This window comes from Vollenhovia emeryi, unplaced genomic scaffold (assembly GCF_000949405.1).
Source record: "Vollenhovia emeryi isolate VEMERY1.0 unplaced genomic scaffold, V.emery_V1.0 DF939172.1, whole genome shotgun sequence".
NCBI classification, from domain to species: Eukaryota; Metazoa; Arthropoda; class Insecta; order Hymenoptera; family Formicidae; genus Vollenhovia; species Vollenhovia emeryi.
Window position 1 is genome coordinate 218,933 of NW_011967194.1, and position 11,218 is coordinate 230,150.

Below are 11,218 nucleotides of genomic sequence, written 5' to 3' on the forward strand. Positions count from 1 at the left end.
TAATTAAATAATGACAAACGGATATATCCAATATATTAAATCGTATATCCGATGAAAAATATGGTCGGTTTTTTTCGATCAAAGTTCATCGGTAACTGCATTTCATCGGATGTATCCATAATTTAATCGGAAAAATTAACCATCTGAAACACTATTTAGTTGGTTTATCAGATGGAAATTTTTCTCATTGTCAGATAAGACATACTCGGTTGAAATTGTGAACCAAGTTGCTGGAATCTTTGATAAAATTCTTCAGCCGAGAACGTATCCAAGACTGATTACGAGTTTGCCACGAAGGGAACTTTATTTATACAATTCGTTATTTAAAATATGAACGTTCGCGGCGGACGAGAGAGATTGGTTGCATTTTTTCTCATTTAGAAGTTAGTTTCGTGGAACTAAAGCGCTTCTACAAAGTTGCCCAGACTCACCCTAGACTGCTAGGGCGAGTGATCTCGGTTTCTTTACGTTTCTCCGAAGAATCTCCCCGAAGAACCCAAGTGGCACAGGCGATTGTTACGAATCCAGAAAGAATTCTTTCCCGACGAAACTTGATAAAGTATAAAGAGAATTGTTTTTGTACCCGAAAAACAAGCTAAGAAATGATAAGAACAAATTGTCTTTTTGTACTATTACACTGAGAAAAATTTTCATCGGATAAACCAATTAAATAGTCCGATGGTTAATTTTTCCGATTACGTTTTCCGATTAAATTATGGATATATCCGATGAAATGCAATTACCGATGAAATTTGATTGAAAAACCGATCAAATTTTTCATCGGATATACAATTTAATCGGACATATCCGTTTGTTATCATGTAATTGGATTATCCGATTATATTTAATCGGACATTTTTCTCAGTGTAGGAAATGAATAGAGTGTAAGCGATAGGCTCGATGTAACGATAATCTCTATTTATACAATATTGAGCACTTCTTGACCCCGTTTTCGATTCCAACGTGACAAACATTTTTTCGTAACAATGTGCTGTTTATGGCGTAGAATACGCGGTCCTCGTACTCTCGGGCTTTTGAATGAAAAGAGAGCAAGACCCAGTAAAATGATTCGTCGATCGACGTCGAATCGATATCGACACCGACGTCAAATTGACGTCGATTCGATGTTGATCCGACGTCGATCGACGAGTCATTTCTCGCTGGGTAGACTGTGGAAGGCGCGAGCGACGCTCCGAATTCCTTTCGCTTGTGAAAAAAAAAAAGGGATTGCGCAATCGATAAGAAACGAGGATCTAACCGTCGAGACTCGAAAAACATCACCCGAGCGCGTAAATTCCGGATCACGTGGCACGCCACGTGGAGCGTCAAAGTGAGCCGTTGATGTTCCCGAGCTTGTCTGCATAGCTGACGACGCGTTATGCGGCCACGCGACATTTCACAATTTTTCTCTTTCCTCTTCTTCTGCAGTCGCAGCACCTGAGTATACCGGGTGTCTCGATCCGGCGAAACCGTTGTCTTATCTACACTACGAATATCTTCATCTGTATTTTTTACGTCTCAAGTGGCTCCCGATCCGATCGATTCGGGGTAGGGAATACGAGCACGTTGTTGCGCGGAGACAAGATCGAAGAGATCTATCGTCTATCACGATCGAAAACATACTCGACGCCTCCTTGCATTTTTACGCTTTCAATGTCTCTCTCGAGGTCTGTACTTTTTTAATCTCAGTGATTTCATCGACGCATCCCGCTTGCGTAACTGTTGTTCACGAGCGAAAAGAATCCGGTTCCGAAGGTCTGCGTTCACAAAATGCTAGAACTTGGTCCAGGTTCTAGTTTCGAGAAATGTGTAGTGTCGATCAACTTGCAGCTTCTGTCGAGTGGCTTTCTTGTAGAGTTTCTCGGAACTAGAACTTGGACCAAGTTCTAGGCATCGTAGACAAGACCTTAAAACATCTACGTAACTGTTTTAGATTTGGACGGCGAGAGGATTAAAGTGCATGTGACCGTAGACGTCAACATGCAGCTTCGATTCGGCGTACCGAACGATAACATGCAAATATACTGCGCAACATTAATCCGTCACCCCGAGATAAATAAATAGTTGCGGCTCCGCGCGTATATTCGCGAGAACTTGCAAGGTCTTATGAATGGCCGCGAAGCCCCGCAGGCTCTTTCGTGACCTTCGACGTCTATCTCGGCGCGCGTGTTGCCGAGGATAAAAACCACTACGCATTCCGCCGAGAGTTTCAGAGGGTATATTGTGACTATCGGGCGACAGATAAGCGAAAATTGATAAGCGGCGGCATTTCGCGAAATTTATGTGTCCCCGATCCGCGTGACACGGTGTCGCGCGTGTGCAAACAAATCCTTATACGTTTCGTCAGAAACATGTGTTTCCGCTGCGTCTCCGCGAAGGGGTGGAATCCGCGAATCGCGAGCCCGGAGAAACGAGAATTGGCGCGCGCGCGCGAGTAGTTTCTGCCCGTGCACATTCCTTTGCACCTATGAAACTAGATATGCCGACGTCATCGCGAAAGGAGACGCGGAAAAAGGGGGAGAGGAGGAAGGAGGACGGAGAAAGCGCGCGACGGAAGGATGAGGGAAACAGCATTGCGATTCCGGCGATTAAGCACAATTTTATTAATAAACGCCGTTTCTTTTCAGCCTCGGGCAACTCGAGCGGAAGGGAAGCGCGGCGGGAAGAAGAGCGTCGGCGTCTTAAAGGGTCGAAAAATAGCGCCGGTTCCGACGCATAAACACGTACTCTTTATCTCCTAGCTCCGGGGAAATCGAGCGGAATAAAGGTGAGGCGGGGCGAGGGGTCTGGAAAAACGTGCGTCAGGTACCAAACGTGCGTGTTTCAGCTCGTGCCACGGGGAAAATCGGAGCGCAACGAGGGGGGAGAAAAAATGCAACGGAGAAGAGAGGCGCGTCAAGGTCGGTGGAACAGCACGTTTTTTTTTCCGGGAAGCGATTAAAACGCATGCGATTAAGTCCCCATTTGGGCGCAGCGTTACGTGAGAGCCCGCGACAGGTGGAACTCCGTATCGTGCGATGGAAACGACTTCGGGAGTGCGGTGCAGATAAGCGAAGAGAAAAATGGTAACACTACACTGAGAAAAATTTTCATCGGATAAACCAATTAAATAGTATGTCCGATGGTTAATTTTTCCGATTACGTTTTCCGATTAAATTATGGATATATCCGATGAAATTTATCCGATGAAATGCAATTACCGATGAAATTTCATTGAAAAACCGATCAAATTTTTCATCGGATATACAATTTAATCGGATATATCCGTTTGTTATCATGTAATTGGATTATCCGATTATATTTAATCGGACATTTTTCTCAGTGTAATGGCCGATTTTTTCACTTCCCGATAAAATTATCCGGAGGTTATAATCTCAAGTTTTAGCCAATCACGTGCATAGACCTGGTAGTTTGTCTCCTGGTTAACTTTAACCGCAACATAACTGGATGTGAAGAAATCGGGCATGAAACAAGGGGAGTAACCGGAGACTTGGCCCCCCCTCCATTTTCGCCGGATTCAGTGCGCATCTATTCCACTCGCCAACAATGTGCCGCGGCCCTTTTGTACGGCGCGACTTGTAGAATTAGAATTGGCTTTATTGTTCCCCTTAGGGCTACAATCTCTTACAATCTTCCGTAAGTACGGCGCGACGTACATTTTGCGGTCCAACGTCTTCCACTTTCGTCCGATAAAAAAGGAATCAACGATATGTAGCTTTTAAAAACGACCTACACCGGCCAATGTTTTTATTAAAAAAAAAAAACAAACGACGTTCCGGTCCTTTTTCAGGTAATCTGTTCACCCAACTGTTAGCAGTCTCGCATCGTTCGTTTGGCCACTATTAGATATTAGCCAAAAAACGATCGCACTCTTTGGTTGAAGAGAAAAAAAATTGATATTTATCTTAATACTATGTATAATGTATATTAATTCAGCGGTGAGGCCGCTCGACGCAACTTTGTAGCGTTCGTGAAGGAAAAAAGCGGGTTTACAGTTTTCCGCGTTCTTGCGTCGCGTCAGCATTTTTTTACCCACGATAAGTACCTTGTCCTCGACACCCATGTCGAAGTCTCCTCGTCGGACGATGGACACGGTGAAACGGCAGGCTCGCCGCTTCAGAAAGAGAGAGGCGAGTCGACGATTTCACGATGTGGCGCGCACACACCTAGCGGCTAATTATTACCGGCGAGTAATTATACCCGGAGGCGAGCTACGTCACGAGGCGCGACACCGGATAAGATAATATGCGTTTCGTCGCGAGAGCCCGAGCCGTCGCAATTAACGGGACGGGACGGGAGGGCAGGGCACAGGTCGAAGGGGCTGGGAGAGTCGGGGAATCCAGGTAAGGTCTTTGACACCGTCGACGCACGGCGCAAGGGGTGGGCGATAAGGGCCTCCCCGCGAGGATGCAAGGTATACTCGAACGTCGCGGAGCGGGAGGAGGGACGTATATGATTCAGCGGGACTTGGTTCGGCTCCGAGAATCCTCGAGATCACTCAGCAAGACGCAGCACCGCACGCTCGCTCGCTCGACGCTCTCGCAATGACGCACTCGCTCGCCGCGTCGCCGCCTGATACCTGGGGGTACCCCGCTCATTGTTTTTGTCGCGGCTCGCTCGCTCGTGCACCAATCCGCGCGGCGCACGGGCGGCCGGTAGGGAGAGAGAGAGAGAGAGCGGCCCGCCGCTTGCAAGCCGAGCCGAGCTGCGATAACCGCGCGATGCGGCAGCGCGACGCCGCTTCGCGCCGCGTTATCGCGTGCACGTCGCGTGCCTTTGTGCCGCGCGATAACGGGCGAAAGGGGTGGAAAAATGGCAAGAAACCGCGCGGGAGTATAATGCACCCGTTATTGCGGGACGCGAGTCGATCGCCCTCGCAGCATGCATATTGCACATGATTAAGATTCTCCCTCTCTCTCTCTCTCTCTCTCTCTCTCTCTCTCTCTCTCTCTCTCTCTCTCTCTCTCTCTCTCGCGCGATAGCCGGCCGCCGCCGTGGTCCGAAGTGCGCGATAAAGCGACTCGCTCGAATCCGCCGTTTTCTCTATCTACATTCTAAGAATAGCGCCCGAACGTATCGAATGTATCGAGAGGTCCGCCCCCCTTCCCCCGCAGCCGCGTTACGCTTCCTCGATGCGAGACGTATAATTAGACGTCCCGAGTCCCGAAGAAGAGAGGTGGTGACGAAGGGGCCCGGTGGAATTCGGGCTGCGAATGGAAGTAGAGCGCGAAACGGTACATGGGGCGACATCTTACGACGTACCGAGGAACCGCGTGTCCGCGTATCCAGTCGCCGGTCGGTAATGTAGAGCGCCACGCGGCAGCGGGGCGCCTTGTAAACATTGGAAGAGGTTAAGTCCTAAAAATCTATTCGTTATCGCATTTCCGTCCGTGTCACGGTAATCTAAAGGTAGGTGAAATTGTTTCCGTCGCGAGAGACTTCGAGCAACAAGACTGAGCAGTCGAGAGATTACAGCGATGTGCTTTTTCGGACGTTAGGGTTTCCGAAGGATCGTCTTGCAATAAATTAAGTGAGCCTGGGCGTAAGAGGTAAAAGTAGGAAGTATAAGGAAGAAGAATGGATGGATCGTCGTGCATCGTACCTAATTGTAAAAATACAAACTGCGATGCGAGAAAAACGGCGGCGCAAATTGCTTTCGAAGAGACGATGAAGATATCATTTCACAGGCAAGTATAACCTTTGGCGTCGGAGGGTCAATTCTGTATTTTACAATATAGCGAAAATGCTAAAAGTGAGCGGCTTTGTCTCTTTCTAAATTAGAAAGAGACGAAGCTACTCACTTTCAGCATTTTCACTACGTTGTAAAATACAGAATCGACCCTCCGAGTAATATTGGCTACACACTTGATTGTTCTTGCGTCGGTTTGTCTTTTAGTACAATTTATACACTTGTATATCTTGTAAAATAATCTCTTTGCAGATTTCCTTGTGACTCTGCGAAAAGAGCGCAATGGATAGAAATATTAAAATTGGACGGCAAAAATATCAGCAAATCAAGCGTTCTCTGTTCTTTACATTTTAAAGAAAAATTTATAGATCGAACGTACTCGGACCATATAATATTGAGAGAAAATGCCGTCCCCCACGTGAGTAATTTACATCTTACAATTTGACGAAATATGCGAGAATTTAATTACATATGTTTTATATATGTACAGTAATGAGATAAATGTATTTAGATGATAACGAATAGAAAAAATGTATTATATGTATAACTGAATTCATTTTTGCAATTCCAATTGCATAAAGTGTATATGGAATATACGTAGAAAAGTATGACGTTTATAAAAAAATAAAAAGGAAAACCTTTTCAGAAGTATTGTATAATTATAGGTGTTTGAAAGTATACCGTATTTTGAAGTAATGGATACAAGTATCAGCAATGAAGAAGAGAGTTTATCTTCAAACTCTAGCGAAAATATCAACTGCAGAATCGTCCCGGATTTAGTGTTAAAAAGAGGTAAATAATAGACATCAATATGACCGACATTGTCGTTGACAATATATTAACACAGTAAAATATAAAATTAAATAATTTATTGCATATTAGAACAGTTGTTTGGTTTTGGAACTTGGACAAGTTAGTTTTTATAAACATTTGTTTTAGCATTAAACCCAATTAGATTTTTAAACGATGAAATAAATGAACCCGACGATGGACAGACGATTATTGAGGAAGATACTCAACAAATTTCTGTTAAGGAAGAACAAGTTTCTATTATAAAAGACGAGACCGAATACGATTTTGTATTGGAAACCAGTGACGAATATGTTTCTGTTATGGAAAGTAACAGCGGACAAATTCCTATTGCTCGTAAGTTTCGCAATTTATATACTTTTAACCAATAATTTAAAATGTGTATAAAGAGGTGTGTAAAAATATAACTTATATTCTAGAATCGACGTGTGATAAAGAAACGAACACATCTCCTCCCTCATTATTCGTTGAAACGCACGACAGAGCAACAAGAATGTCACCAGAAAGAATCTGGAATTCTTCAAGTAGCCACGAAATTAAGAAAATAGCGAATGATAAAATTACAAACCTGCGTACAGAAATCCGAAGTTTGAAAGAAATTCTCAGGCAAAAGAATAAGAGACTTGCAATCATAACAAATATTATCAATACGTCAAACAATCAGAAATTGGCCAGAAGACAGGGTAGACTAGAGAGTAGAAAATAGAACTCGATGATTCAGGCCCGGTTGCACCAATGTCATGTAACTTCAGCTTAATTCACTTCTCGTCTCTTTCTAAACTACTGTTTCTCTTGGCAAGAGACAAAGCGTGAATTAAGCTAAGGTTAAGCTAAAGTTAAGCGACGTTGGTGCAACCAGGCCTTAATCGTTTAGGTCCGGTCTACAATGAGTTGTTAGTCAGAAGTCGGAACTATATGTCGGTCCTTTTTCTTCTACCCAGAAAGGAAAAGGATCAACATATAGTTGCGACTTCTGACTAACGACTAACGACTCATTGTAGACCGGGCCTTAATGACATTATATCGTCGTGACTTTATTTCAATGTTTCTATGATGTCATCATGACCTTTTCTACTTTCCTAGACAATCATTACATATGTTGAGCATGAGTTACAAGTGAGTTATAGTATGCATCCAAATATTTGTCTAAACAGTACTCTCCTGAATTTTTGTACGTACAGCATGTCGTCTGTAAATTAAATTGATTAAGATTTGTGTACATACCAAAACGTTTATTAAAGCATATAGACATGTATTCTTTTATATTATATTTCTACATAATTCCAACTTGCTCGGATATTTCCTGGATTTAACTCTGACAGTCAAATATGGCGCGCTTAGCTACTTCTCCCCCCCCCCCTGCGGATGATCAAAACATCGCGCTATCGCGGTGAGTGGCAGCGTGTCAAAGAGATTCGAGATGACGGAGTCACCGGGCACAAGTTCGGCCGCTAATATCTGCGAATTGTAAGTGCAGCGTCGAACGTTGAATCGCGACGTGACTCGTAAGACGCGACTATTCCGCAAAATATGTAATTGCTAGGTTACGATAAGCCGGGATCTCTCGCGGGGGTCGAGCACTGCAACTCTGGTGGCCACTCGTCTGCCGTTGCGTAAACGTGCGTGTTTCTTCTTTCCATTAGGTGCAACAAGCGCGCGCGCTTGTATACCTGCCCGCGATGCGGCACAGGCTACTGCGGGGCCGAGTGTTACAAGTCGGACGCGCACACGGATTGCTCCGAGAGCTTCTACAGGCAGTGCGTCGAGGACGAGCTCAAGTCTCAGGAGAACGATCCGGCTGCCAGGCAAAAAATGATGGAGATCCTTCAGAGAGTGCACGAGGCGGACCTGGAAAATGACCTGGACGAGGGGAGCACCAGCGGCGAGGACTATCCGTTGGATTCAGACGACGAGCAAGAGGTGATCAAGCGTCGACACGTTAGAAATTTATACGCCTTGTTGAATCGCACGTTCTTACAAACGTATGTCTTTCAGCTTCTCGACTTGGAGACCAGATTGCAGAATGTCAACTTCGAGGATCCGAACGAGCTCTGGTCGGCCCTGTCCGAGGCGGAGAGGCAAGAATTTGAGGCGCTGATAAAGAATGGAGAGGCGGAGAAGCTGCTGCCCAAGTGGGTGCCGTGGTGGACCTGTTGCGTGGAAAAGAAATTGATTCAGCCCCTTGAGGAGGACGCCAAGGACCCTTACGGCGATTTAAAATATCCCGCTCTGATAGATGTACCGTTGTTCAACGAATTGCAGGTTGGTAATGATCGAGACCTGTGCTCCAAGTATTACGTGTGTGTACAATTAAAATTGTGCCTCTAAACATTTGTTAACAGCTAAAGTGAAATCAGGACCTTCTTAAGATACAACTTGAAATATAAACGAGAACGCCAAGTCATACTTGGGCAAGCTGGAGGTGGCCTAATAATTTTTAACTTGATATGTGAATTTTCATACACCGTATTTTCCAAATTAAAAATTACTTGGCTACCTCCAGTCTGCCCGGACCTAAGTATGATTCGGTGTTCTCGCTCGTATTTGAAGTTAAACATTTATTATTTGCGTTTAGAAAGCATCCCCCTGCGTACGCTTTAACGTGACGAACGTGGCGTACGCTTACGCGTACATCGCTCTTTACTACATTGGAGATTACTTGAGCTGTGCCGAGGAGGCTGCCCACATCTTTTTCACTATCTGCGGGAACATGAGGAGCAATGAGGTCTTCAAAGACGCGGACTCGGCAATCGAGTCCGTTGTAGAAAATATAAAGAGCGTGAGTGACCTTTGCACGTTAATATAAACGTATATATTATGGATTGTAATATATTATTGTTAAATATATACAGGTTGATTCGTTGCCACGAGACGAACAAACTTTAGCGGCGCTGAGAGAAGCCGGCGCTTCCATTTTGCGAGGACCGGGCGCCGATATGAACACCGTCTACACGTCCGCGGCACTCTCCGAGCTCCACCGATTGCTAACAGCGGCGAAGACGGAGATTTCGACCTGCAAGAGCGGCAAGCAGGAGTTCACAAAGAGGTTTTCGCAGAGGCCCAGCGACGACGCGAGCCTGTCGAAAAAGAATATGCTCCTGTGCTTGAAGAAGCTGGAGTATTATTTATCGTGGGTGAAAAGCGCCGGGGCAGAAACCTTGTGAACGCGATGACTTATTATTTATTAAAACTGTACATACACTGTGCTATCACGTACATGCAAGATTCATTATTTACAGAACTGTACGTACTGTGCTGTCATTTGTTGAAAAAAACAAGATCAATAATATTCTATTAATAAGCTCGTAATTTGTGTGTGTATCTCTCTGTTCTAAAGTAAGTAAAGTGGACTTTGTTAAGGTCCATTCATACAACCGCGTAAAGCATCTACGCAACACCTGTTGCGAATCGACCAATCCTGGGTTTAAAATAAAAAAGAATTACTCTGCCGGCGGTTTACTTTCCGCGGCGGCATGGCCGCTCTCAGGGCGACGTCCCATGGAGCGGTATACGCGGAAGCGGAATCAGCGGATCGCCAATCACAAGACCGTTTCGACGGAATTTTTGAAAGGGCTCTATCAGAATAATCTTGCGATTGGCGATCCGCTGATTCCGCTTCCGCGTATTCCGCTCCATGGGACGCCACCCTCAGGGTGCTTTCACATAGAGCGTAAATTGCGTAGCGTAACCTGCGTATCACCAATCACAGGATCATGCTGATAGAACCGCTTCAATAATTCCGTTGAACTAGTCCTGTGATTGGCGATACGCAACTTACGCTCCATGTGAAAGCACCCTCATTCTTCTTTCCTCCATGGTCTCATCTGATTGGCTGAATTCCGACCTGTGATATGTAATGTGACACAGGCTTTATGCTACCTGCCGCTACGATTTACGAACGCACTCCAGCAGACGACGTCACTGACATTTATCCGAGCGAATTCCGAATTATTCCCAAGCTGCCGCTCTGCCAGTCCGGAGTTCCGGAGTCCGGAGTGGCGATCGCTCGGCTGCAGGATGATGGCGGACGAAAGGTTGTTCTTCTCGAACGCCGTACAACAATTGGCGAGATGCCTGGCCGCTATCAAGCCCACGCCGTGGGAAAAAGTAAGTTGAATTTACGCTCCTGTTGATTCTTCGACCGCGGACAGCCAACGGCACTCCGGCGTTCTCCGTCGTACGGAAGTGTCAGCTGACGTCCTGACATTTTTCTGGCGTGACATAATCCGAAGGACATACGTATACTTCGAACATTATTACAGCCACTCTCGGCGCACGATAATTAACGCCGCTGCCTGGTAAAAAAATTATGATTGCAGCTCGCGTAGTGACTTCGGAAAGAGTCCTGGAACGTGCGGTGACAATGTATTTTTGCAGCGGCGTGGAAATTGGTGCTCGGAATACCCGGGTATCTGGGCAAGTCATTTGTTGCACACGAGTGAAGACCGATTCTGCGGGTACCCGTGTCGCACGGATGCCTACTTCATACGAGTATTCGCATTGCACAAAAATACTCGACTCGCATCAAACGGCTATCTCTCGAATGACATTATACATATAATCTATCCAAATATCTAATCTAGTGCTCGGAATACCCGGGTATCCGGGCACCCGCCCGCCCGCCCGCCCGTCCATGACTACGTTTCCACCGAGGGTCAGAGTCGGGCTAGAGTCGGGTCAGAATCAGGTTGGGGTGAGCGTTTTTGCGGTGGAAACACC

At 45.6% G+C, this 11,218-nt stretch overlaps 4 protein-coding genes across 5 annotated transcripts in view; 3 read left to right on the forward strand and 1 right to left on the reverse strand.

The window, feature by feature from the left end:
* The window catches only part of LOC105563669 (choline/ethanolamine kinase), a 10,644-nt gene extending 6,094 nt beyond the window's left edge, over nt 1-4,550 (reverse strand). Inside the window, exon 1 of the mRNA XM_012015442.1 lies at nt 4,046-4,550. Within this exon, the coding sequence (XP_011870832.1) occupies nt 4,046-4,063 (18 nt within the window). The 5' untranslated portion in view covers nt 4,064-4,550. The remainder of the gene's footprint in view (nt 1-4,045) is intronic.
* Nucleotides 4,551-5,243: 693 nt separating this feature from the next.
* LOC105563670 lies at nt 5,244-7,369 on the forward strand. The gene is made up of 6 exons (XM_012015443.1): nt 5,244-5,409; nt 5,499-5,687; nt 5,942-6,107; nt 6,355-6,481; nt 6,629-6,835; nt 6,919-7,369. Exons 2-6 carry the CDS (start codon nt 5,578-5,580, stop codon nt 7,203-7,205), a joined length of 897 nt encoding a protein of 298 aa, XP_011870833.1. The 5' UTR covers nt 5,244-5,409; nt 5,499-5,577; the 3' UTR covers nt 7,206-7,369.
* A 488-nt stretch (nt 7,370-7,857) lies between these two features.
* On the forward strand, nt 7,858-9,808 carry LOC105563671 (zinc finger HIT domain-containing protein 2). The gene is made up of 5 exons (XM_012015444.1): nt 7,858-7,966; nt 8,143-8,419; nt 8,495-8,761; nt 9,075-9,278; nt 9,352-9,808. The coding sequence occupies exons 1-5, from the start codon at nt 7,920-7,922 to the stop codon at nt 9,661-9,663; spliced, it is 1,107 nt and encodes a 368-aa protein (XP_011870834.1). The 5' UTR covers nt 7,858-7,919; the 3' UTR covers nt 9,664-9,808.
* A 469-nt stretch (nt 9,809-10,277) lies between these two features.
* The window catches only part of LOC105563677 (phosphatidylinositol 4-kinase alpha), a 12,751-nt gene continuing 11,810 nt past the window's right edge, over nt 10,278-11,218 (forward strand). For both annotated transcript variants that reach the window (XM_012015455.1, XM_012015456.1), the window contains exon 1: nt 10,278-10,606. In XM_012015455.1, the coding sequence (XP_011870845.1) occupies nt 10,517-10,606 (90 nt within the window). In that variant the 5' untranslated portion in view covers nt 10,278-10,516. The remainder of the gene's footprint in view (nt 10,607-11,218) is intronic.

Coding starts and splice junctions, on each gene's coding strand:
- LOC105563671 (XM_012015444.1), top strand. CDS start 7,920: ATGACGGAGTCACCGGGCACAAGTTCGGCCGCTAATATCTGCGAATT. Junction 8,420..8,494: donor ATTCAGACGACGAGCAAGAG/GTGATCAAGCGT, acceptor TATGTCTTTCAG/CTTCTCGACTTGGAGACCAG. Junction 9,279..9,351: donor TTGTAGAAAATATAAAGAGC/GTGAGTGACCTT, acceptor AAATATATACAG/GTTGATTCGTTGCCACGAGA.
- LOC105563670 (XM_012015443.1), top strand. CDS start 5,578: ATGGATGGATCGTCGTGCATCGTACCTAATTGTAAAAATACAAACTGC. Junction 5,688..5,941: donor ATGAAGATATCATTTCACAG/GCAAGTATAACC, acceptor ATCTCTTTGCAG/ATTTCCTTGTGACTCTGCGA. Junction 6,836..6,918: donor CGGACAAATTCCTATTGCTC/GTAAGTTTCGCA, acceptor CTTATATTCTAG/AATCGACGTGTGATAAAGAA.